This window comes from Perna viridis, chromosome 2 (assembly GCF_037379345.1).
Source record: "Perna viridis isolate PV_CMFRI_1.1 ecotype Kerala chromosome 2, ASM3737934v1, whole genome shotgun sequence".
Lineage (NCBI taxonomy): Eukaryota > Metazoa > Mollusca > Bivalvia > Mytilida > Mytilidae > Perna > Perna viridis.
The window spans coordinates 40,929,149-40,957,019 of record NC_142446.1 but is presented as its reverse complement, the minus strand read 5'-3'; the positions used below and the strand labels follow the sequence as shown (position 1 = coordinate 40,957,019).

At 32.3% G+C, this 27,871-nt stretch overlaps 2 protein-coding genes across 5 annotated transcripts; both read left to right on the top strand.

The window, feature by feature from the left end:
* Positions 1 to 26: 26 nt before the first annotated feature.
* LOC148625071 (uncharacterized) lies at positions 27 to 3,343 on the top strand. Of its 2 annotated transcripts, none has more exons than XM_088568315.1 (7): positions 27 to 138; positions 392 to 562; positions 771 to 932; positions 1,208 to 1,290; positions 1,681 to 1,840; positions 2,192 to 2,395; positions 2,670 to 3,343. In XM_088568315.1, exons 2-7 carry the CDS (start codon positions 394 to 396, stop codon positions 3,101 to 3,103), a joined length of 1,212 nt encoding a protein of 403 aa, XP_088424441.1. In that variant the 5' UTR covers positions 27 to 138; positions 392 to 393; the 3' UTR covers positions 3,104 to 3,343. The 2 variants fall into 2 exon arrangements, with proteins under 2 accessions (XP_088424441.1, XP_088424440.1); XM_088568314.1 differs by lacking the exon at positions 27 to 138 and adding an exon at positions 180 to 269.
* Positions 3,344 to 5,545: 2,202 nt separating this feature from the next.
* Positions 5,546 to 27,591, top strand: LOC148625070 (S1 RNA-binding domain-containing protein 1-like). 3 transcript variants are annotated; one of them, XM_088568307.1, is made up of 18 exons: positions 5,546 to 5,688; positions 10,213 to 10,447; positions 11,319 to 11,436; positions 11,916 to 12,054; positions 12,865 to 12,961; positions 14,169 to 14,346; positions 14,920 to 15,128; positions 16,215 to 16,372; positions 17,268 to 17,364; positions 17,777 to 17,875; positions 18,263 to 18,354; positions 19,042 to 19,124; positions 20,137 to 20,243; positions 20,665 to 20,829; positions 21,167 to 21,343; positions 21,945 to 22,030; positions 25,468 to 25,566; positions 25,986 to 27,591. In XM_088568307.1, the coding sequence occupies exons 2-18, from the start codon at positions 10,230 to 10,232 to the stop codon at positions 26,243 to 26,245; spliced, it is 2,382 nt and encodes a 793-aa protein (XP_088424433.1). In that variant the 5' UTR covers positions 5,546 to 5,688; positions 10,213 to 10,229; the 3' UTR covers positions 26,246 to 27,591. The 3 variants fall into 3 exon arrangements, 2 of the variants coding, with proteins under 2 accessions (XP_088424433.1, XP_088424434.1); XM_088568308.1 differs by having other exon boundaries at positions 5,578 to 5,657; XR_015919846.1 differs by lacking the exon at positions 21,945 to 22,030 and having other exon boundaries at positions 25,986 to 26,124.
* The last annotated feature ends 280 nt before the right edge of the window (positions 27,592 to 27,871 follow it).

Here is a 27,871-nt window from a genome sequence, read left to right as displayed (position 1 = left end):
TGCAACACAACGTCATAGACCAACGTTGACAACGACGACATCGTTTCATCGAGAACCTATCTAATTGGACGTTATTTTTCAAGCTGAAAAAAAAATTAAAAAGCGTAAATCCGGAGTTGAAGTGAAAGGAAAAAGTCAGTAAGTAGTTTTTAACCTCTTAAAAATACTTCCGTTTTATTGATTGGTATAATAAAAAAGTTTAGTCACGATGTAGTTTGGAAGATTATGACAGAATTCAACTTAATGCATAATTGTTATGCTGCATTTTGGTAGGCTCTGTAACTTATACCCATATTCAATAGTATTGTCGGAGGTCCTGTGATTGGTAAACATAAAGTTGTTGACATTAACTATGACATGAGCCATAGCTTGTATTGTTTCATTTTTTAAGGAATGGAGAGAATGAAAATAGAGATCGTAGAGATTGGCAAAGTAGCTGTACAGGCAGGAATGTTTCCAAAGGCAGTTGGTCATCAGTCGTCATTGCGTTGGCTACCATCCAAACAGCCCACGAAAACTTCAAGGAATAAGGCACCCAAAGCACTGATATTAAAACAAAGGGGTAAGGAGAATCTCTTGAAGAAACGTTCGTTTTAATTTTTAATTACATGTAATGTTATCTCTTAACAGCAGACAATATAAACTCTTGTATTCCTCGCACTTTATTTGCAATTTTGCTTTGTCGAAAGGAAGAAGCCTTTTAAGCAGAAAAGGTCAATTTTAAAGCGAAGTTATGAAAATTGATGATTTAGAAAATTGTTATTTTATAGATGTTCGAGAGGAACAGAAGGATACAGGAAAAGATGCATGTGTGGTCAGACAACTGCTAGAAGAAGTTTTAGTTGTCGCGTGGCATAAAATCTGTATAAAGGAGAAAAGTAAGATTGAAGAGAATATAAAGAAACATATGGAACAAACAAAGACAAAAATAGGTAAAATTATTGCAATAAATGGTGGATACATCAAACTTGTAGTTAACTTTAACTTTTTATCATTTGATAGACCAATGTAAGACCTTGGGACATTAACTTTGACACATTGTTAGCCCTTATTAAACAATGTTTAATTTTAGTTGTTCGAGATGGTCAGTACAATTGTTCGTGTTTTGTTTTGTTTTGTGTTTTGTGTTTTTTTGCGTGTTTTTTTTTGTTTTTGTTTTTTGTTTGTTTCTTTGTTTGTATTTTTGTTTGGTTTCTCTCATTTGCAGATGATCTCACAAAAGAAGGCGGCGAGGGAGACATTATCGTAGTTCCCGATGTACATATGGATGGACAGTCGCCTGATTTCATGGTAAACACATTAACAATTGTTTAAACCAGCACAGCTGAGATTGTCTTATGTACAGAGCTGTGTTTATTATGTCATTTTGAAATTGTAACTGGGATGAGATGTAACTCCCTCCCCTCTGAGTCCAGCGTACGCTCTAAAAATGACGGCGAGTCCAGCGTAAATTCACAACTCTGCGTCCGAGTCTCTTGCGTCTGGTACACGCACGCGAGAGTACTGCCTATGCTTTAAAAACGGGCCGAATCCCGCGTACGGAAAGGGGGGGGGGGTTTATATCCTTTAGGATGAAACCTCGGTTGATATCACCTTAAAAGCGACACAATAATCTAGTTGTAAATGTAAATTTGGTATAATAATTACGCATTTTTCTTAGTATGTGCTATGTGTTTTCAGAGAGGAGATTTCGTATGGGATGAAGAGAGAACAAAATCCTCAGCAAAAGTTCTAGGTAACCATGTTATGTCCTTAGCTATTCGCAAGGCGCCAACTGGGAGTCTAGATTACTTACTAACCAATAAAAAAGGCGACACCTCTACTGCCAAGGAAGATATTAGTAAGTAAAACCATTATCTGTGTAAAATTCTAGCCTTTGTACAATGTATTTGTTTTTGGAGAGTGAAAGAACTCCAAGTAAAATCGTCATTCGAAGACCATTTACTACGAAGTAAACGATATTTTAACCCCTAAAATGCAGTTACAGCGGCAATATAACTCACGTAGTACAGGGTTGTATTAGTAAGTATATATATATATATTTTTTTTTTTTTTGGGGATTTGTAATATGTCAGTCAAAGCACATTTTCAATTTGTACTCGGTAATATCCGGTAAAAACCATCAGGATGTCTAATGTTCACATGTAAAAGAAATAGTAGCCCCTTCTCAATCTAAAATCTATCGTTTCAGGTCACACAAAGAGTGATATAGAGCTAATAGGGGACGGCACGTCACAAAGCGCCAGTCTTGAAATGATGGAGATGGAATACAAGAAAAATAATGGAATAATCCAGAAAGAATGGGAGAAAATGATTAAAGAAAATAAAGTAAAGGCAGCCAATGAGAAGAAACTAAAGACGAAAAAGGAAAAGGAAATTGCCAAATGTGAAAAAAGTAAGGCGACAACGTTCATTTTCCGCGCACAAGATTGTTGCATCTTAGAATAATGCTTTGTATCAATAAAATGTGTTTAGGGAAGAAAAACCATGAAGTCATGTTAATATCAAACTGAATTATGAAATTATTTTTGCTGCATTTTTCGAGTCATTATGGTTAAAAATTCGCACATATTAAAAGTCAAGGAAAATACTAGTGTTAGATCAAGTTTGAATTAGATTTATGGTGCTGTAAGGTTGTAATAAATACATAGTATTGAATTCCTTTTTAGAGAGAACAAAGGAAATGCATACCAACGCAACCGAATCAGAAGATGCAAATCAAGTTGTTGAAACCAGTATAAATGCACGTGTGCAGGAAGCAATGATCTACAAGACAGAAAAGGATGAAAATAGTAACTATCAAAAACACAGCGCTATTTGTGATCCTACGTTAGCTAAAAAACTCAAAGATGAGACAGTAGACATATTTACAGAAAGATTCATTGATAGAGAGAACAACGAAGAGCCAATCTGCTTAACACAAAGAAATATCAAGAACAGCAGTCCAAAGTCTTATCCTAAGGTAAATCTCCTGCCTGTGAACAATGAAGGTCGGGACGAAATTTCGGCCGAAGAAAGCGGAAAGAAAAGAAAGACCTTCGCTAGTAGTCTCTCAGGAGTTTTTGCATGCTTTAAATTTTCTAGCAGGAAGCGAGTCCAATAAAATGGATTACTGATAAGATCAAGCACTGTTTTTTTATCATCAAAACTTTGTATGGACGTGTTATTCTTAATTTTACTTACTCAACTATTACATGTATCATATTCAATATCACAAATACAATTTATTTTTAATTATTTCTTTTTTCTCTTGTTGTTAAAGCTTAGTTCAGTATTTTGTACATGTGTCAACAGTGTTCATTTCACGGGGAATATTTTAAAATAAAAACTGTATTAGTTTTCATTTATATTTCGTAACTTTTTAACGGAGACCAATTACTAGTGCACTATATTGTTGGTTTCATTGGTTATCCTGTAAACAATTTTGTGAACGTTATTCATTTTTATATTTGACTGAATTAAAAACTCCATACTTTCTTTTCCATACTTATAGTCAATTATACTTAGTGAGTCGATATAACAATATAATTTGCCATATAAATAACTTTCTCCCATCATAAGCCATTGATTAGAAATGCACGTGATTCTTTTTAATCATCGGACGAGAGTTTTCCCGCCATTTTACATTTCCAAGTTTTCTACAGATTTCATGGGAGAACCAGATTCTCTTCCAATGATCTCGGGGATAACAAGATTTCCCCGCTCTTGATAGTTAAATTTAGATTTAACCCACTCGCTGAAACTCGTTGATTGAAATCTGAAGTTCAACTATCTGGAGTGGAGAAATCTTGTAATCCATTCGAGACTGAAGGAGGATCTGTATGTAACAACCCTACTTTAATTCTCCCCGCCAAAAGAACGGATTTATTTTTCAGTTTTGATATTGTCTTCATTCCCTTCCGTAGGCCATTGCACCTGACTGCAACAACGGTGGGTATTTCTAGAAAAAGGGTGTTATGTAAACATTTCCTGCAGGCGCGTAGCTGAGGCCAAATTGAAGTGTAGGCAAAATTACGGCAGGGGGTCTGGGGCAGATCCCTGGTAGGTGTCTAGGGGGCGAACACCCCCCGAAGCTCCGCGGAGCATCATTTATGTCTCTCCTGGATGTATTTTATCTCAACAAAAAAATTAAGTGCAGGCAAAAGCTTTTTGCCTAACGGCAGCTACGCGCCTGTCCTGGTGCACCTACATTTTTGGCTTCGGGGCTGTCACCAGCACCTCACCATTTATAAGCCAAATTATGATTTCAGTTACCCTAATATCTTCTATTAAGTCCCCCCAAAAATATAGGATTTTATACATTGTTTTGTCTCTCTTATACCCTAGTGAGTAAAACAATCTAGTTTTCCCCCTGAGAATCCATTAAAACAAACCCTACAATTATAGCACATTGAAAACCATTGAAATTTCGTCTGACAAATTTTGTATTGAACAAAGTAAACTAGAAATTGCCCCGAACGGAACTAATAATCCTCAGTCGTTTGAACCCTGTACAATCATATTGGACAAAATTTTTATGGCGGGAAAACTAGACACTTTTGACATACAATTTGATGCCATTTCCAAAAATATATTCCTGACAACATGCACATCCCCATAAGGTAATTTAACACTACATCGAGTGAAAAAAAGCGTAAATCCAACAGCCAAGTCTACATTTTTTGTCAAAACACAAGTTCCTGTCAGTATGCACATCTCCATGTGTTTATATTACCCCCCATTAAGTTTCATAATGCTGCAAGGTGCTGAGAAAATAGATCGGACGGACGGACGTACATACATACAAGTTGAACCTTATCCATACCCCAAACTTCGTTTGCGGGAGGTGTAAAAATATGTTCAAAAAGTATTACTCATACACCTAATATTTGACTCAGTATATTTACAACTATACCAAAATTGTAAAAATGTCAAACATCCTCACAATGCCAGGACTCCTGTTTCAACTTGTGTCAGTGAGCATTGTGAGGATGGGTTTTTTAGTTTTAAGAAGATCCAACTTACAAGTAAAGTATCTATACTCAAAATATGTCATATTACAGGGTGCACACCTTCTTTCTACTGGAAAATTGGTCATTTTCATGTTTAAAATCGACAAAAAAAAAATCAAATAATGTTCTGAAGAACCTCGACTGGTACTGGATGAAAGATTTTGGTTTCCGCGTGGAATCCGAATTTTTTTCTTGAAACATTTTGTCAATTTTAAACAGAATTATTGTCATGAAAATACCAAACAAAACAAATCATACAAATAAACAATCAGGAAAAATCCAAAACATCTGAGCACCTAATGTGGTGTTCGATAGAAATGGCGGGAAATTTTAGCACATTGATTTTTTTAATAGTTTTTTTTACAATAATGTGTTTTTTTTTTGTGTGTTTTTTAATTGTTTATTGTTTTTATACATCCCAAATTCCAAAAAGTAGACAGATTTTTTTTCTGGGATTGTGTCCTTAGAGTATATGGGTGCTTAAAGGTTTCAGTACTATTGGTACGACTTTACAATAGTACGACTGAACAACAATTTCACTATAATAAACAAAAGTTTTATTTCCCCTGTATATTTTTACCCCAACTGAAAATTTACTGCTGTTACCTTAACACAGAAAGATCGCATTCATACATATTGATGCACAATTGAAGAAGTAGTGTGAAAGTAATTCATACAGATTGGAAAGCTTTGAAATGTATAATTTCTATGAGTTATTTTTTTTTTACTTAAAATCCATTCCTGATATAACTTATAAGTCAGTAAGTGTGAACAAGACCTATTTTCCCGAAACGGCAGGCGTCTTTAGTACCGTCTCTTAATTACTGCTGAAGACATGCATCTAGAAATTTTCGGGCATTATTCAAATTAAATGTCTGATAAAATTTTTGTGTTAAATTATTCTCTTTTTTTTCTGACTTGCAAGATTTGTGTATTCTCAGAAGGGGTGATCATTTTGGGGATTTGTTGCTGGAATTATCAAAACAAAAAACACATTATGCTTTATCATACAAATGTACATGATATTCAATAATTTGATTCTATCTTTTTTCACTAAAAATATGTGAACTGTTAACATGGTGAAAATAAAAATGATCTGAGGTAATATTCCAAGCCTCCCTTCAAGTCTGTGCAAGAAGGCACATTATTCCTTTTGGGAATCAATGTCTAAAGCATACCTGCCAACTTACATGATTTAAGCGTGTTTCACGATTTTGACCATGTATCTCTCTAAAACAATTTTTTAGGTCACATTTGTTCAAAAACCAGTTGTTGTCAAAACTACCCAAAAAAATCCTAATCCAAACCCCTAAATTCTCATTTTTTTTTATTAGGAGAGTCATATATCTGACAAAAGGTGTTAATTTCTGTTTAAACAGGTAAGGGTACGTTTTATGACAGGTGAATGATCTCTGAGGAGCAATCAGCTGATAAAGGTTATCAATGATGATTTACAATCAGAAAATGAATTCTGATTGGATCTACAACTATTTTATGGACATGGTCAGCTGACTATTTTCTAATGTTTATTTTACTTTACAATTATTTTGACTAATACTGTCAATTTAACAGTTCTAAAAATTCTAGAATCAGTATGTAAACGAATTATATATACACAAAATGAGTTATCTCCCCTGCAGTCTTCAACTCCTTTTTTTCAAGTTTCTGGTAATTTCAACAGTGCAGTATACAGTGAAACTTCTCCAAACTGGCCACCAATGGGACAACTGGAAATGGCAGGTTTATAGGGGTGGCTGGTGTTGTGAAAAATAGCAATGCATTCTAAGAGTTGTCTCCTTTTATGTGTTCTATAACTCTATATGTTGTCAGTTTGCTGGCCGAGGAATATTTACTGCCAATTCAAAACTTTGGGACTTCTGTTAATTACATTTCAAAGCTTGCATCATTTGTAAATGGTTTGATTTTACAAGCCGACAAAATAATGTTCACTGTTTTGAAGGAATGTGTATTAAATATCAAAGGGCTATTGATGGTTATTGATATGTTCTGTATTAGTAAACTACCTGTGAACAAAGTTTAATCTTTATTGTTTTGGCTTGGGTATAGATCACCTTGATTGACAGTATAAAGATCGTGCAATTAAATGACCCCGATTGCCTGATGTGTATGCACACCAATTATCACCCAACCAGTGACAAAATGTGATGTCTGGATTAAATTTGTTGTTTAAATAACTGTCCCCTTCAATTATCATCTGTCCACTGATGTTTGCAATAATTAAAAGAAATACTATTCCTTTTAAATAGTGATGATTTTTGAAATTTTGTAGCAACATTTCTTGATTATTTGTTACTTTACCTCATGATATGCATTGCCATATAATGGAAAGAAAATGTTGCCCAAGCTACACTATGTAGCATCATCCTGTGACATTGACAAGGAAGGGTTTTATAAGCTAGAAATATGTAGGGGCTAATCCTGTATGGATTCCCAACTGCACCCTGATTCACCTTCAATTGAAATTAAAGGTACAAAGGGAAGATGTGCTCAATGTATTTTAAAATGGTAGAAATACATTTGAATGTAAATTAAAGTTTTCTCGTTTACTTGTTTTTTAAATTGTAACTTAGAATTTCAATTAGACTTTGAGGTATCCACCACAAAAAACGGGGCTTACAAACTTCAATCTGTAACAGTACATGCACATACTATAGTTGTTGTCTCATTCTTATATTACTACAATAAACTCCATGAACTTTACAAAATATGTCCCAAAAATGTCCGTTTGCACATTGTCCCGCCTAAAAACTCCCATGGGGATTTTCAAAAGTTGGCAGGTATGCTAAGCCATTTTCAGATTTGCCAATGGGAGACCGAATAAAAAAACCAGCTTCTGACACTGAATTCCAGAAAGGGATTAGTAATTAGGTGCCAAGTACAAAAAACATGGAGTTTAAAATATGATCTTCTATCAAAGTTATTTATTTTTTGTAGGTGGTAAACTAACACTCGAATATTTTAAAAACAACAAGCAATGAATTAAAAAATTTAAACAAACAGGAACAACTTACTAGAATGACTGTAAAAATCAATTTCATCAAATGCCTTTCTTCCATCTTGCACTTTGTGAAAACAGTTTTTTTTTTTCCATCAGAAGCTGGTTGAAATGGAAAACAGAATTATTGAGTTCCCATCTTTAGCGGTGATTGCACTGACTAAATCTACCTGTTATAAAGATAGTTACAAATGTAAATGAATTAATTTGAGACTTATAATACCTGACTTAATCACTGTGTATTTCAAATATTTTGCCACAGATCACAAAGTCTAGCTAGATTTTCCGGGCTTCATGTCTTTTATATAAAAGCTAGAACATGTACTACTTCTCATAAGACACCATAGTGTTTTTTATGAATTTAGATTGCAGATTGTTATTGATGTAGCAGTCGGCAAAGCCTATAGATTTATATAGCCTGTTAGCATCTGCAACTATCTCTTACACCGCCGTAGGAATATAGTGTGACTGGCATACCCCATTAAGGTTCAAATGCAAACAATTAGGCCACATTTAAAGTTGTTATTTATGCCAATAAGCAAATTTTACTCCAAACTATAAATGCTTATTAATTTGTTTGAAATTAACAATGATCCAATTGAAAATAGTTTACCTTTAACCTCTGATCATTACCTGTTGTTCATTCCTATGCATTTACCCAAATAAACTACATGTTGTATTTTTCACTGTTGCACACATTTCAGAACAGCAGCATTCATCAATTCATAAATTCATTGCATAAATTGTTATAATGCATGGGTACTGTCTACAATTTATGGCTGTAGAAGACATTCTTATCCCATATTCCTTTGAATAAAAGAAATAAACAAAAATAAAAACAAAATGCGGAATAAAATGAAACTAAGAACAGGTAGGTTAAAAACAAATTGTGTAATTTGACAGACAGTTTCAAACTGAAGTTCGCTAACTTTAATTCTGACTTGAAAATTTAGCTGGTGGTTTGTCAGAGGGTTTTGTGTTCATTCATTTAGGTTTTCCATGTAAACAGACAACGAACCTAAATATCACACAAGCTGGTGCAATGCTAGAATGTCATGGAGATTTTTGTTTGGCATATTAAAGAATAATTGAATGTTATTCGTATTAAAAATAAATCATAGAGTTCTGTGGTAACAATTCACAACAACAAGTAGTGTTAAGATAGTTTAAAATAGATCCCTGTTCTTTTCATTTATCTTATCCCTATTTATGCAATTAGATGATTATTTGAGGCATATAAATTATAACAATTGATATGAATTGATTCAGTACATCAGTACTTTGATTAGGTAATATGATGGTCTTCTACATCTCCATATACATATAGCAACTTTTCTGGCCAATAATGTGATAAAAAAAAAATCTAAACCCCTCAACCTCATGAAGAATACTACACTAATGATATAAGATCAATGCTTTTTAAAATAACAGTGCAACTTGTCAAGAAATGCAGGTTCATATTTTTTAAGGGAGATAATTTGTGAGGGAATGTCCAGTCATTTTCTTTAAAAAATTGTTAGAACTAGCCTGAAATTACACTATCAATTAAACCCTATACACTATTACACTAGCCAAAAAGATTGAAGACTACGCATTTCACTGGTCATATTTTTTACTAGACTTTATAACACTTAAATAGCAAATAGTGGGCATGTTTTACAAAAAATGCCTTTCTAAAGCTTTGCATTGGTTAATTGTGTTGTGTTAATTTTGTGTTCTCAAGCAGAGTTCTTTATTTTTTATGCCATGCCACACAAAGTGGCCAGGCATTATGTAATACTCACTAGAAATATTGTAGTTGAGTATCTGTCCATTCATGATTATTTTAGAGGATATCATAGGAACTTTTTCACACTTTGTACAGTTTTTGAATATCCTAAAATGTAGATCAAGTTTAAGTTTCAGTTTGATAGGATTATTTACATAAATGTTTTAAGCTATTTCTATGTATTTATCAACACTAGATACAGCACAATGTGGCAGGGTTATCATTAATGTTCCTTTTGATGTCCTATTTTTCACAAATGTGGCTAACATACAGGATTTTTTATACGATTAGATTAAGTACATTATTTGATTGATTTAAATTGTATAAATGTCAGTAATTAAAAATTCAAAATACTGCTATGGCATTTGAAATTCTTTAAAAATATTCAAGAGAAATTTTTATATATCCACCTTTTACATTCTTTTGTATTGTTTCAGAAAAAAAACTTTCAAATATGGCATCAGAAGAAAGTTTAAATACAGATACATATTGGGAAGTAGATGATGTTATTTCAGAGAATTTAGACCTTCCAAAATGGTCTACAAAGAATGTGGTAAGATTATTAGAGGACGGGTGTACTATACCCTTCATAGCTAGGTACCGTAAAGAGAAGACTGGTGGTATGGAGGTTGATAAACTTCGAGATGTTCAGTCCCAGCTGGAAGATCTGAAGTATGTAACAAAAGATTATTTTTTTATCAGACAATGTTATTGAGTATTAAGTTTGTATGCATTTTATTTACTTGTTGTTATATCTCATAGTTTGTCTTCTATTGGGTAGAAAGGTTTAAAGAGGTTACATGCTTATTTACTTGTTGTTATGTCTCATAGTTTGTCTTCTATTGGGCAGAAAGGTTACATGCTTATTTTTTGCAGATGCTAATTTCTGCTGATTCAATCACATTAACAAATTTCTGGGTACTAATGTTTGTGCACAGGTAGATGTATCATTGTATGATAAATGATTTATCTGTTTGTTTTATTTTACACTTTTAACCTCTAAAAAAATGAATACACCGTAAGGATTTTATATCTGCAGTATGTCTATTGTTATAAATATTGACTTTTGAAAGAAAATAATTTTATTTAATTTTTTTTTGTTTTTTTGTTTTGTTTATTTCTCATCTGGGCAAGATCATTTATCTTCCGTGAACTAAAATTGCTACTGTGCAGTCAGTAACGTGGATTGATCTGCAGACTGCAATTCAAATAGTTCCTAACTAAATAAGGCTTTGATGAAGGAACAAAACTGAATTTTAACTTTAATTGATTAGAAATTAGATTAAAAGCATTGCTTCCTGGTTCATGAAGCATAAACTGCCCCAAAGTTGGTTATTTCACATAACCTGGTAAAAAAAACTAAAAACAATCCTTTATGAATCTGAACATTCAATATGACGTATACCTGTACATATACATCATATCTTTGTTTTCGTACAAATGCAAAAGAGCTTTACACACTGATGTTACATGATATAAAGGAAATGAATCTTTCCCCCAAAAAATTCAAGTTAATCTCCCTTGTGTTATATTACTTTTGCAGGCAAGTCCAACATAAAATAGCTAATGTACTAAAGGCTGTACAAAAACTTGGAAAACTGAACCAAAGTTTAGAGAAATGTATCAAGAACTCGAAAACTACTACAGAAATTGAAGATCTGGTAATTTATTGAATAGACTTATGTTTTTTTTTAATACATTGTGTATTTGTCTGTTTTAAAAAGCTGCCAAATTCCTAGGCCTGATTGAAATGTTCATAGAACAAAATGTATAAAGTCTAAAGCCAGATTAATGATTTATTCATTGTAGTTTTAGTTGCATTGAATAAACTTTTAAATAAATGTAACAAAAAATGCACATATGAATTTGTATGCCTTGCTAATTCTCTTTCACCTTATCCTTCTTAAGATAGTAATTAGCAGCACAATAGTAGAAGTCTAAGTACTCATATACTGAGTCAATGATATTAAGTGAAGGATTTACACATAAACCTCTCTACAGCAATCAAAAAAGCAACAAGGAAACAAAAATAGTAGTAGTGTGAAAAATTTAATTTCAATATAAAAAACATTTTGTTTGTTTACCACTGTGATATATGAAAGACTCTAAGAGCAAATCCTGTAATCTTTTTTTTATGCAGTATGCTCCATTCAAACCTGGCCACAAAGGAACATTAGCTGAGAGAGCCAAAGCATTAGGCCTGGAAACTCTGGCATCTGATTACCTGAATAAACCTAATCAAGTGGACCTTAAGAAATACATTAATCACAGTGTGAAAGGTATGACTAGAATCACAAATATCATTTATGTTGTTATTTATTTTAAATTGGAATATTTTTGAGCATGCTGTTTTAGGTAAATCCTATCTCACGTTAAAAGTTTGCCAGTGTGCTTTAATTGTATTTTGAATAACCTCTGTGGTCTTGTAGTAGTGTACTCAAGAAAGAAAGGTTCTGGTTAGATTCCCAGCAAAGACTTTAAAATTAGTAGTTACTGCTTTTGGCTAAGCACACAGCACATAGAACAACTTGTTGCTTCAGAGTCAAAATAATGTGTCTGAGGGTGGAGCAATCCCTCCCTGCAGGATGTTTTTCCTTTGAGGTAAACAAAAATCTAGCTCAGCATATTGAACAAAACAAGATCTGTTAAATTGCTAAAACTTTCTCAACCTTGAAAAGCATAAAACATCTAACAGAGGATGTTAAACTACAGTCAATCAATAAATCAAACTTTTTGTTTTGTTCTTGTTTTTATTTTTATTTTTGTTGAGTTTTCTCTTTTTCACTATAGTCCACATTGCTGTATAACTTCGCAAATTTTAAAAAAAAGAGTGTATTCAGGTTTTCATAAACTTTTTATTTCAAATTGTTGAAAGGAGGAAAATGTCCAAAAACAATACTGACAGGTGATTAACATGTATGTTTTGGTAAGTATTCCAAAATGTGTCCTTTCTATTTCAAATTCTTTGAAATTATTTGTTCTTAGATTAAGATAAAGACCTATTACACTCAAGCAAGTTCTTTTTTCACTTGGTTGCTATGGTGGAGAGATTATGTTTTAACTATTGATTTTACTTTTATTTTATTAAGGTTTGCAGAGTTTTTCAGATATAGAGTCAGGGGTCAAGCATATAATAGCAGATATGATACACAAACATAAAGAAAGCATGGATTTCATCAGAGGATGGTCAGTATTGATTATTTACTTCAATAAAACAAAAATTTTGTTTTCACAATGTATGAACTTAGCAATAGAGCAATAAACAAAGCTGATAAGAAATCCTCCTGGTATACTGAGAAATTCTACCGGTATTGTTGGTGGATACCATTTTTTCTTGATTTGTTATATTCTCAGAGAAATCTAATTTCCCACTAAATGTAAATATTTTTGTTTAAAAGTAGAAAACTCTACTAAAATCCTTAAATTTAAAACACAGTTAACCAGGAGAATTGATATACACAAATTTAAGTACCTTCACTGAACATTCAATAGGGTATGTAACTTAGTGATTTAATGAGAATGGGTTCAAGTCTTCCATTTAAATGTATGGGAATTAGAGAGTCCGATATTAAAAACAAAATGTCTTTCTGTGTAAAAATAATGATAGAAAATGACAAAAATCTGTTTCTACATGATGAAATTGTTAAGAAAAAGCAACATACTGAAGATTTTGCATTTTAACACAACGTTTTGAGATCCTGGAAGTAATCAACAAAATGCAGATTGGTCTTCGGATTTCAATACATTCAACATCGGAAATTCCAATAAGGAAAATGAAACTAGAACAAGATTGACAAATGTGCTATTTCAAGAAATTGGTATCTCCTTGTAAAAAACTGCTGGTTGAACAATTAAATGAAATGGTTTGTAGTACTGTATTACCATACAGCTTTCAACAATTTTCATGAATCAAGAAGATTTTGACCCTTGCCTTTTATGGAAGGATATTAACAAATCTTTGTTTTTATAAATCAAAGATTTTACTCTATATTCTGTTGTCAGTTCTTGATAGCATTAAAGGCAGAATTGATTGCTTAAAAATGTAGGAATATGATCTGATGTTTGTTATGGGTATGATCTTTATTAGTACCATGATAATATACCAAAGCAATTGCATGCTTTACTTTCATTAAACAATAGGAAAATATAATTATCATAGTTAAATACCTGTATCATTCTTCACTCCCAAAAAATATGACTCAACTACCAGAATTTTTTGTACAATATCTAAGATTATCTGTTTTGTCAACAGTAGTTAGTTTAATGAGGCTTTATTCATATATTTATAATACTATTAAACTAAGATTCTCTGTATTCCCTTGTCTAACCATACATGCATTTGTATAATGAAAATAATGCAAAGGTTTTCTTATATTTTTTTTGTTAATTATAGGAGAAAGTTCCATGGTATAAGAATTAATACCACAGAATGTAAACAAAGGGACGTATCAAAGAAAGACAACTTTCAGAAAGGAAAGAAAACTGAACCAAAGAATAAAGTAGATTCCAGACATAAATATGAACAATACTTTAACTTCAGTGTTCCTGCTAATCATGTTAAACCTCACCAAGTAAGTTAATTAGGTACTACTGTTAAAGTACTATTGTTTGTGGGTTACAAATTTTTCGTGGATTTCATGATTAAGGTAAACCATGAAATTTGATTTGTAAGGAAAAGGATTATTTACTTTAAATTGTATGACAGGATCATCAAAATTACAAATTCAAGAATCCATGATTTTGCACTTGTTCCTTACAACACGAAAATTGATACCCACGAGTATAAGTGCTTTTAAAGTATTTTTGTTCATTAATTCTTTTGTGTAAGGTTGATGAATTTTTTCAGCTATTGAGAAATAGTATTATGAATTTTATTAAAATCAAACCCCTTAAATACAGTTTCCCGGCAATTGGCAAAAGACTTTTTTTTTAGAAAATGCTTTATTCAGATTTTAAAAGCATGTTAAATAATCTGCAAGGGTTCAAATTAGTGTAGGTCTGAGGTCTAGGACCTTCAGCCTCTGACCTCTTTTCCATAACTTGATCATTGATTTGAAACTAGGTCATTCCACTCTGGAAAGTAAAATTGAATCTGTTATCTGATATAAAAAAAGAAAAATGATGAGAACTCTTTTCATTTTTAGGTTCTGGCTATTAATCGGGGAGAGAAGAACAAGTATGTCTCTGTTAAGTTTGAGTTTCCTGACTTTGTTAGAGTATCCTATCTTAATCTTGGAAAGAGGAACTTCCTCACTGGATCTCACCATGGAACATTTGTCTTTAAAGTTATAAATGGTGCTATAGAGGATGCCTATGATAGATTAGCACATCCACAGATGGTTAGACTTATCAGGTCGGTATTCTTTCATGAGCAGATGGTTAGCTTATCAGGTAGGCAAAAAATATGGGATGAAACTTGTGGTGAAAATTTTTTTCTTATTGATTTGTGTGTGGGGGGGGGGGCGTATGCCCAGTAAGCCAGTCCTTGGATCCGTGCCTGTGGAACACATAGTTGATTGAGGGTTAGTCACAAAATTTAATAGCCATAAAGTTGAATTGACATCATAAATGCTAAAACAAGTATCTAATAAGTTAGCAGTAGATGAAATTAAAAATACATGTAAGCAGTTGTACATTGTAGAGCAAGGTAAAACTTGTCTGAACTAAACCCTATATTAACTGGGTCCATGGTTAAATAAATTCTAAAGTTCCTTCATATGTCTACACTTCTTTCTCTATGCCTTTAAAATTATATTTCTTCCAGACTTTATCAGCAACATATTCAATATGCCTAAAGGAATGCTTTAAAAAGACATTTAAAATCAGTCCAAGTTACTTTGGTGCTTACATGAGATTGATATAAAGAGCCTGAAAGCAAATGTTCCAATAATTTGTAAAAGTTGTGTCCCTTACCCTAGGTCTACTTCCTTAAACAGCATGATAATATTTAATAGTATAGATTGATCTAAGAGTCATGCAAAGGGTTGTAAGTCAGTTTTTTAGGTAGACTTCCTTAATAGTGTTAACAGATTCAATGTGTTCTATAAATGATTTAAGAGCCACTGAAATGAAAAAAAGTGGGAAAAATGGCTGGTTATATTGTGTCTGTTGGTTTAAGACTGGCGGGAAATAATTTCCGATAGGATTCAACTTAAATGTTCTCATTAATTTCCCAACCTGAGATATAACTCTTATAACATAATTGTAACATGTTGAGAGATTTTGTCTTATACAGAATTACAGCATTTTTGAGGTTGAGACATAACATTGTCATTGAATTATGGTTATGTTTTTTAGTATCATGACAGAGGCTGAGATGGAAAATTTCTGGCAATAAGAACAATTGAAAAACAATGAATTGCTGATATATTGCATTCTTTGTAATTCGTATGATTCTTAGACCTGTACTAAAAAAAATGTTCATTGTAATTTTTTGTAGATCAGAATTAACAAAGAAAGCCGAGAAGGAATCTATTGAAGTTTTTGCCACTAATCTAAAGAATTTATTGTTAGCTCCTCCTGTGAAAGGCAAATGCATTCTGGGTGTAGATCCTGGCTTTAAAAATGGTTGCAAGACATCAGTTATAACTGCTACAGGTTTTATATTTAAAATGTTTTACATTAAAAAATAATAAAAGTTAAAACTTTCAATGATTTGCAATTATTTTAGTCAATTTTAAAATATTAAAAGCTTACATTTTTTTTAATTTATCTAATTATTGAATGCTGGAATCTGTAAGAACCAGGCACAATTGAAAAATACTGAATCATGCTCAGAAAAAAACATGAATCTGACAATGTTGATGCATAGTTAATGGTCTATTGTAGATAAGTTGACATTTTGTTCGTCTTAGAAGTGTCAGAGGAGTTCAAAGTTACAATAGAATGATATAGAGTAAATGAGTTATCTCCCTTTGAAGGTGCAATTGCAATGCATTTCAAATAATTCATACCAATTACTGACACCTGAAAAAGGAGTTAAATGCCATTTGTGCATTTCAGATATAATTTTGAATAAGATTTCATGGAAAGGCTTGTGTATGTTTTTCCCACCATGATTTACCCACTGCCTGATATTTACATAGAATAGCACTTAAAAAATGTTAAACCAGGAAATTAATCAGAGCTGTTATATTCAACATGTATAGGGATACCAGTGATTCATTTCTTGTTGTATGTTGCAGCACAGATTCAATACCAAAGAATCTTGCGTTCACAGTAACCTAGTGAATTCGATCTTTCTGAAATGAACTGTATTTTTTCTACAAGAAGAAAATTTTAAAAACGAATTTTACTAGCAATAGATATCTTGTATATCTGGTAAAAATTCAGTGCTTTGTGCATTTTTGAATTTGTGGAAGTCTGTTCACTTCTATGCTTTCATTGAATAATAGGCCTGTTTTATTCTGTGTTTTATCATATTTCTTATAAAACTGAATACTACATGAACAATAATTTCTTCATAGTAGTTTTATTATGTTTTGTGTTTCAGGTCAGATCGTCCATACAGAGATAGTTTATATACATGATTTCAAAAGTAACAAACAAACTGAAAGGATGAAACTCCTGGATATGATAAAACAATATGGGTAATACATTATTTTAAAACTTAAATTAGGTTAACAGGAAATGAATGTGATGAGAGGAAGGTGGGTGACCATATTATTCACAACAAATTAAAAAAAAAGTAGCTATGTGATCTCAAAAAGTAACTCCCTGTAAACTGAAGTATATAGAGTGGTTAATTTTTTCAATATCCTTTCTTACTTCATCTAGAAGTAAATGCTCTGAACATTCTCATTGTAAATATTGTTTTCCTGAAAGAAGTGATAAAATCATTTGAAAATATTGCAGTTTTAAACTTATTGTAGAATACAATACAATACAAGAAGCTTAGACTACTTAAGAGTTATTGAGTTATTCTCATCAACTTTTAATGTCTGTTAACTGCAAGAATTTTTGGCTTTATAAACTTGTTCACTTTATCATCTTGTATTTCAGTTGTCAAGTATTTGCCATTGGTAATGGTGTTGCCTGTAGAGAAACAGAAACTTACGTATCTAATCTGATCAAACATGAAAACTTGGATATGAACTATTGGTGAGTTTTTCATAAGCAAGGGAGATTATAAAGAACATTCTTAACTACAAAAAATTATTATGATATTTGAAGTCCTTGGTTTTAGTCATTGTGCTATTTGTTTTGTTTGTGTGTTGTGAAAACTACATCTAAGATTGAACCACATTGCTAGAGTTTGATCATTTTTGGGGGGAAGAGAATATAGTTTAGGGGTGTGTGTATGTTTCAATTCACTACGCTTTTTAAGTCTATATTTTAGTTAAAGATTATTTTCTACCATAAGATAAGCATGTTTTTGCCTTACTTGTTTCATTGTTGCATTATCACAAGGAATTTTATGGTTAAGAACAACATTTCTTAGTTTAAGTATCATAGTTTTAATTGTCTTTTTTTTTAATTCTACTTCAGTATTGTAGATGAGAGTGGTGCCTCCATTTACAGTGTTTCTGATGAAGCCAAGAAAGAATTACCTTCTCTAGATCCTTCACTGAGAGGAGCAGGTAGAGGATTGATGTCTGGGCAATATGCTGTTATGTTTGGCCCAACTTTTTAAGTAGCTTTCAAATTTCTAGAAGTCAATTATTCAGGTTTTTATATTGTCAAATAAAATGTTTGTAAATTGGTTACTTAAGGTTTATTTAAGTAAAGTTACTTGTTATATTCACTTCATCATACACCACTTAGATGATGGGCATATATTAAACAGTTTAGAATGCCTGAAAGTTGAATACTGCAAAATATCAATTCTCTTTAGTTTATTTTATTTCAACATCATAACAAATTCATGGCTTGTTTGTGATAATGTTGAAATTAAAAAGAGTTAATACTTTGCTACATTCAACCTTCACGAGTTATTAAACCTTTTTTCTCTATGATTTCCTGATATTCAACATCTGTCGTGGCGGAAACTCTAGCAATCTTCCATCTATGATGTCACCAATAGTGTCGGTAGAACAACATTAGAAATGTCTTGACATCACTTTCAACCAATCAGGATTTATAGAAAATAATACACTACTACACAATATCACTAGTTCATATGACATAGTCCATGGTGTAATGTCAAAAATATTTAACCGTTCAAGAAGTAGATAAAAGCACCAAAATCATAGAGAATCTGGTCCACATGTTCATTCACTTGTTTGATGATTGAACATTTACTTAAATAATATTGTTTGTACTTTCAGTATCAATAGCTCGGAGATTGCTGGACCCACTGGCAGAACTTGTAAAGATTGAACCAAAGCACATTGGTGTTGGACAGTACCAGGCAAGTTGTGTTGTAAATTTATAAAACATTTTCTGTTTCAATGGTGGGCATAAGTCCATTTGATCATACTTTGACTTTTACTTTGCTAAACTATTTGAATCTGAGAAATCAAACCATAGGGAAGATACCATTAGACATGACTACAAGAACAAGAAACTTATAAAATAATAAGTATTGGATAATTTTTGCTGTATTCAAGGGAGCAAAAGATTTCAATTATAAATGACCAAGACATTCCAGTGAAGTCCTTGATGACAAATAACAATTTCAGCTATTTAAATATATGTAACCTGACACACAGTTTACCATTTTTTAAAAGCTGTTTAGTCAAGCTTATAAAATCATAACTGTGTGTGCAGACAGGTGTCTGTGTCAATCCTTAAGTGTTATGGAAAATTTGAAATACACTTTAATGAAACATGCTGATGTAAAACCTACCAAAAAAAGCCTTCATTGAGACACTTGTCTAAAAAATAAGTATCCTTAGTTTTTTAAATTCATTATTTTAATATTTGTCAACTCTACAGACAAAGTATTGGGCAAAATTTCTGAAAATCTCTTCATCCATAGCTCTTAAAGTTTATTTCTAACTTTTTTTCTATGAAGATAATGTAAAGTTATCATGAAACTTATTACGTGTACAAATGTACATAAAATGAACTTCCCACAGGTATATGGTAATCTAGTAGCTTGACTTTATCAATACATGTACATTTTGAATACATGAATTATTTAATGGTTTGGTGGTCAATTTTGCAATAAGTAGTAAGTATAAAATTTTATTGTAAGTAATGACATCTTGATGCTATTTTTTATCATGATGTTTTTCTTATGATCAACTTAACACTTCCATTTTTTGTGAAGTTAACCACTGCTGTCTAATTGTGTCAATTTGGGCCTTGTTCTTTATAATTTGTTTATATTTCTTAGCATGACATGCATGCGAATCTGTTGAAACAGTTCCTAGATTCAATTTGAGCCTTGTTCTTTATAATTTGTTTATATTTCTTAGCATGACATGCATGAGAATCTGTTGAAACAGTCCCTAGATTCAGTAGTTGAGGAATGTGTTAGCTTTGTAGGTGTTGATCTAAACACAGGCAGTGAAAGCTTACTAAGGTAAGAGTATTGAGGTGGTTAATCATTGCATTACTTTATATTTCCTCTTAAAAGTTTTATCTGTCATAATCTTTTATAAAAAAATATTTCTAACAGTGACATAAGGTATTTGGTATTAAGTAATTGCAATAATTTAGTAAAAAATAAACATTTCTTGTAAAAAAAACTCACTTTTTTAAACCCAAGGTAACCATATTTTGATTGGATGTTTAGGGATCACTATGCCTGTAGGCCTGTGTGTATGCCAGTACATCCATGTTTTGTCAAAAGTGAAACTGGTAAATAATTTTGATTTCAATAAAACTATTCAATTATCTTAATGTTAATGAAGGAAGTGAATTATGATTGATTTTTTTAGGATAACAATGTAAATCTTTGAAGAAAATATATTTAGATAATGCCATTCATTCTTTGCCTGTAGGAGGATTGCAGGTTTAAGTGTGACCAGAGCCAAAAAGATAATAGAATGGAGGGAAGCCAATGGATTATTTCTAAACAGAAATCAGCTGAGATTGATAAAAGGCATTGGAGACAAGTCATTTGAACAGTGTGCTGGATTTCTTAGGGTTAATTCTACTATGAAAAAGTAATTCATTTGTTTATTTCATAATTTTAATAAAGTTTTCACTTTACCTTTGAAACCTCAACATATCCAGTAGCTTGAAAGTATGACTAATCTTCAGGCGAAAAGTGTGAATAGATATATATAAATAACTTTACACAGTTTTCAGAGGCTACAATGTCAAAATCCCAGTTGTATTGTATCAGTTCTCTAAAATCTACATATTAAACTTTGCAAATACTTAGACATAATGTATATCCCAAGTTAAATGATCTTCAAGGTCATGAGTCAGGGCCTTTAATGTTTGCATGGTAAGGCCAGGCTTTGGATTTCTGTTGTTTTATTTTGATTTTCATGTCAGAGAAAAACCATCATGTAAAGAAGAAACAGATCAGGAAGAACTCGCAGCTGGGAGGAAGAGGAAAAAACAAACGTCAGGGGGAGGGAAGGCCAAGAAGAAAAAGGATGGCACAAGTCAGGAACCCAACATCTTTGACATGACCTGGATACATCCTGAATCGTATGACATTGCTGACAAGTAAGCAATGGATAACTATTAAATGGAAAAAAAGCCTTTTTTTTCCCCAGAATTCCACAAAGATTGTCTTGATTATAACTGGCCTTGTATTTTATAAGGTTCTTGTGATGAAATGAAGATACCTATACCACCAACTCTAAGAGATTGGAACTATTCTTTATTCATTTTCCTCCATCCATTCATCTCCTTAAATTTGTGTCACACATTCCTCAGCTTCTACTGGGAAATGGTTTCAGTTTTTATGTGGCTTTGACATGAGAGTTGTAAGTTGTGTCCTTTATTCAATTCTGTTTGACATGACTGAACACACACAACTTCCTGCTCATGAACTTGATTGTGTTGGAACAAATGGGGTATTCTTTGCACATAATGTGCAACCTATTGTTGAATTTCACATGATAAAAATAATTTGTAAACAAAGTTATATATTATTGGCAGCTTTAAGGCAGTTAAGTTCTTTTGCATGTCAAAGATATCAAAGTTCATTTTATTGCATGATTTTATAAAGCCATTGTGTATCCATTTTCCCAGTACAAAATAAATATTTACATGTAGCTAGATATGTCAAGTCCAATGCTATCTGTCTTTAATTCTGTTTCAGTTTGATCTCAATCATTGGTGCTTATAAGGAAAATCTTGGTCATGAGAACTTCATTGAAACTGTTAAAAAGTTCATGAAAAACAAAAGTAAGATAACTAGTATCTTGTTTTTATTCTTACATGGTTGTATGTTATTTACTTATAAGATGACTAACCATGTTAAATATTTAATCATGTTAAGTATGTGTCAGTTATGTTAAATGTGTAATTTTGGGTTTGGAATCTCAACTTCAAACTTGCATTCCAACAAAAACTGATTCACCTTTAGATTTCAATAATTCCCAATAGTGTACATCTTAAAATATTTGACTTGAATGACTTTTTAAGTTGTAAGTTACAGGTATTTACTTATAGAAGAGTTTGCCAATCTCATTAGTGATGTCATATTCACTAATTCACTTATCATTAAGTGTCAAATTGGTTGTCAAATCTATACTACTAAAGGAAGAGATTGATTTCTTTGAGCAGCAACTCCTTTTAAACCATACAAGGTCGAATATTTTTGTTATATGAGGTATAAATGTAGTGTTGTTTACTTCCTAAATTTGTCTTTGAAACAATCTTATTTTACGGAAAACACAAATTTTTGGGAAAATATTCCAATTCAGAGACGGTCATTGGTTTGTGTGTTATAATATGCTTTCATGAATGCTCAATCGTTGTAATGACCGGGTCATGTGTACGTGTGTTACACGAGTATTGTACGTTCATTATTTTACTTATTTAAATGACATCCACCATTTTCCTGAGGTGGAAAACTGTCCAGACATAGACAGGCATAGAATGTGTCAAAACAAACCTTCCCCCTTCTATGTGTAAACATCTGCGCCCGAAGTCCAGACCCCTCCCCCCCTTTTTATGTGTAAACTGGCATGACTGATTAAGTCCTTACCCATTGTTTTGAGTGAAATATTAAATTATTTAAAATTTAAGAATTTATTATGCACCTTTTAATTGGGTGGAGCAGAACTTTCAGAAAATTTGAGGGTGTTAACCCCCCAACCTCAATTTAAAAAAAGGTGGGAGGGAGTGGGGGGGGGGGCTCAAAAATATTTCTTGACCGGATCACTGGTGAGGATCACGAAGTGAGTATTTTTCATGATTTAACACACACAATTTTTCAATGATTTTTTTTCTAAGGGGGAGGCTGCCCCCCACCCAGGATCTGCCACTGCTTTAATAACTAACGGGAAATCTTGCAGAATAATAGGAAAAAATGCTAGATAGTTTCCTTTCAACTTTTCTCACCAATTCAACCATTAAAAAATTATGAGTGAACAAGTCCCTGATTGGGGTTAATCACATATTTGTATATACATATAAAAGGGTGTTTACGGAGTGAATGTGTGTCTGAAAAAACTCACACAATACATTGAAAATAACCGTTATGAAGGAACAGGCAAGGAACAGGGCTTTAATGCCTATTCTGTGTCTTGATGTTGTATGAGGATCTTCAACAAAGAAGAAACTGTCAACACCCTCAAAATAGACCTAGAAGGCCCCATAAAACGTGCAGATTAGCAGAAGTCTTGATAAAATAAAGATCAAGGTTACTCTCTTGCTATCCACTGGCCATGGAGTGAAAACTTAGGCGAAGCCTCAGGATAACCAGCTAATAGCACCAGGCTTACAGGTAGAGACAGCTGCTAATCTGTATTTTAATGGAGGTTTTTAAACTTATATCAACTTTTAAAGTCTTCTCTTTGTGTTTGTCAGTGTCCTCATCGTCATAAGACATCAGCTCCTCCCATACCCCTGGGTCAAATTAAACCTGGGACCAATAAAACAGCTTCTTAGTCCCAGATTAAACCAATTTTTCCAGGAAAGTGCATTGGCATGAGGGTATGGAACTTTGCTTAGGGACACACCATTTAACTTCCTGGTGTGGGGGGGGGGGCTTAGTTTTTTTCTTTGGCTGTTAAAATTATTTTGATCCTGACTTTGGAGAAAAGATAATTGGTAAGGAATAGTGAAACATAAGTAATGTGAATAAAAAAAGAAATAAAATAATTTGTTTACATGCATAAGAAAAGTACATATTTTTGTGTGCTGCGCTCAAAAGAAAACCAAGTCCCCCTGAAAGGTTAATGGTCAACTTCTCTTAAACCACTGAAGCAATTTGAACAATATTGTACACCATTGATATATAGTAAATGAACATAGATCCTTTACAATGATTTTTCATTTTTTTTGGATTCGTCAAATTAGTACTGTGTACTTTGCTGAATTGACGGTGATTTTGCGTGCATCCTCTAGTAAAACAACTAAATAAACAATTGATAATTTCTTAATTAGAATCCCAATTTTAAATTCTTTATAACTTAGTTATAAATATCCAATTTTGGCTCTGTAAAATGTTTCATATAGATAAAATAATTCATATTTTGTATGGGAATTTATAACTCTTTTACTTGAAAAATAAATTTGGCATGATACTTATATGTAAACCTCTATTTTCATCACAGGTAAGCAATTACATCACGAAGAACTCTCCTATTAGATTTTTTCTTTGTGTTGAGATCTTTAAATATTTTATTTCAAGTATAACTGCTATACAGTTTTAGGTTTATCCTATTGTATTAACAAATGGCATTGTAACTTGAGTATAATTTTTTACCAGGCCACATTCATGGCATGGTATATGTGATACCCTGTTTTGTAATTGATATGCATTTGTCTGTCTGTCTGCAGAATGAATCATGATAATGCTATAAAATTCAGATTGCAGTTTGCAAGTTATTCTGTTATGGACGTGTGTCATCACAGATATGATTTCCAAAAGATAACTTGAGAACAAATCATCAAGTTTTACTTTCACAATGGTTGAATGCTATATAGAATACAGTGATAATTTCATTGAGTGCAAGAATCAGGCAAAATTGAAAAATAATGAATCTTGCTCAAAAAAAAAAAATTGAGTTTTACAATGTTGGCAAATAGTTTATGGTCTATTGAAAATGAATTGACAATTTTGTTGGATATGTCAGAGGATGCAGAAATGCAAGTTTAAAGTTACAATAGAATGACTAGAAATCATTGAGATGGAATCCAATTCTGTGGGCCCTGCCATTGCATTTAAGCCATATATTGAAAAAAAACAAGGAATTTTACCTTGAGGTTGAAGTTCAAGGTCATAGGTCACTATCCATGGTACATGACACATCCTCTTCAGGTCATTTACCCATGCCAAATATCAGAAGACTGAAAAGTTACAGCCTGGACACGAGTTTGTCACTGGAAACACAGGAATTTGACATTGAATTACTGACACTTAAAAAAGAAATGAAAGCCATTTCTGCATTTTAGATAACTTTTTGAATAAGATTTCATGGAAAGACACGAGTGTGTTTTTTTTTCCACCATTATTCACTCACTGCCAGATTCTTACAGACAACAGCACTTTTAAATAGGTTAACTATTAGGTCTACAGATTTGCTGTTAATTTTTACCATCTCTCCTCTCTTATGGTTTGAAATGTTCAAGTTCATAGTTTGTTAATAACAATGTTCCATTTTTTGTTGTAGCTACTGCAGAGCTGTCAGAAACACTTGGTGTAGGAGAACCTACAATTAATCTAATACTCAAAGCATTCCTCAAACCTAGTTCTTATGATTTCAGAGAAGGTAGGTGTTAAGGGTCTATAGCATTTTGAAAAAAATACCCAAGGATCATTATACTGCATGATATTTTGACCTAACCTGCTTTTCTCTTTCATAGCAATGTTCACCTGACATTTCAGTTGAGAATGCCTGGACTTGCACAAATCTTGTACTTTTACAATTGTGCTTCAATGGCCCATGAACTTTTTGGTGAGGAAAGAAAATTCCTATTTGAAATCTTTGATATGATAAGGGGAGCATGCTACGACTACCTGTTATCTTTGTATCAGTTTTGTTCAGTCGGTGACATTTCATTATAAAGGAATATACAAATATAATAATCAAATTCTTGTTAAGTCTTAATTCTAATTACACGTACACATATTTATTATGCATTATGTGAATCAACAACTAAAATTGCCTGGTATGTATTTTTTTTTCAGAATCAGCAACTCCACTTTTTAGGAAAGAAATTCAAGATATTAAGTCTTTGAGGACTGGTGCCATAGTAACTGGAAAAATTAAAAATGTAACTCATTTTGGAGCATTTGTTGATATTGGAGTTGGTACTAATGGTCTGATTCATATATCAAAAATGAAAAACTTAAAACTGAATCTCGGTGATAAAGTAACTGTTCGAGTAGTATCTTTGGAGCTGGAAAGGAACAGGATAGGACTCGAAATACAGCAAATTGAAGTTTGAAGATGAAACCATAATTTAGAATGTTCATTTCTAAAACATTCCTTGAACATCAAGGTATAAATCCACAATGAATTTGATAGAAATTTTTGGTTAGAAAATGAGTAACTGGTGCTATATCATTACAATTTCATCATATTATCAAAATCGATCAAATCATACTGCATAGGATGGAAGTATTTAATTTAACAAGTAACTGACTAGACTAAACATCAAAACAATTTCTTGAATCTTAAGGCACTAAGTGCATGAACTCAGTTGAAGTTGTTCAAATGTACAATGTACTCACTCAGGCTCTCCATCAGCAACAAGTAAACCTGACTGAATCCTATAGAGCTGTGAGTCATGTATACTCTACAATCATTAAATATAACTTGCAGTGAACTGTAGTGTAAAGGTTAACAGATTATAGTTAGCATTGTTATTGTAATGTTATGGGTTTAGTTGAATTAAATGCTTTTAAAATCTGCAGTGGTGGATGCAGGGGGTTGGCATCCCACCTTTTTATTGAAAAATCTGTAATTTTCATGTGTAAAATCAACAATAAATGGTAGATGTCCTAGCAACCCCCTTTTTTTCTGAGGAACCCCAGCAGGCATCCCTCTTTTTCAAAGTGTCTGGATCTGCCACTGATTTGCATCAATGATGTTAAATGTTTCATTGTTAGTGCAATTTTTCATGTAGGTCATTCCCATTTTTCAATTGCAAAAACTTAGCAATGATTTTTTAATTAACAGTATTTTTTAGTGAATGCAATTACGTACGGCTACTTTAGTTAGGAATCTGGAGAAAGTTTGAAGATGAATTATCAGACCCAACACCCATCAAATCTTCAAGACCAGCACAAAACTCATCACCCTATTAATCAATTACCTTCATTATCCCTCCCGTCCTTTCATAATTTTCTTTTTGTGGAAATGGGAAGGACACATACAGATATTGTATATGCCATGAAACTGATGTCTATATTCAATAGAAATTTTCAAAATATAAAAGTGAACTGAATTGTTTAATGGCAGTGAATTAAAGGAAATTCTATCACACATGTATCATATAACTAGTAATTAGGTTATACATGTACATGTATGTAAACATTTGCAATATGGCAATTCAAACACAAGTAATGAATACAGCAGAGATTCTATTGCAAACTTGATCAATTGAAAATGAATTATTTTGATTTTTTTTTATCAGCCATTGATCATGTAAATAAGTTACACTTTAACTATAATTTCAGATTATCCTATTGATAATTGGTGTATATTATTACATTGTTTGAATGTTGTTGATTATAGAATACTGGTAAGTTGAAAACTTGGGACTATGTTGAATAAAATATATTCTGTTGATGTTGTTCCTTACCAATGATATTCCTGCCAAACTCTATTCTGAACCAATGCAAATTATGTATAACTGATTGCAACACAATCATAAATTCAACATTAGTAAAGATAACAGGACAAAAGATGTCCTACCTGTCAGTATTATAACCCTGCTGAGAGCTGTCAAAATCTAAATTAGTAGAATTGAAATGACCACACATTATGCACTTCAACACTTCTACCCACGAACACTTGAAATAAGGAAAACAGTCCAATGGGATAAAGTCAATGTTTCAAAACTACAAAA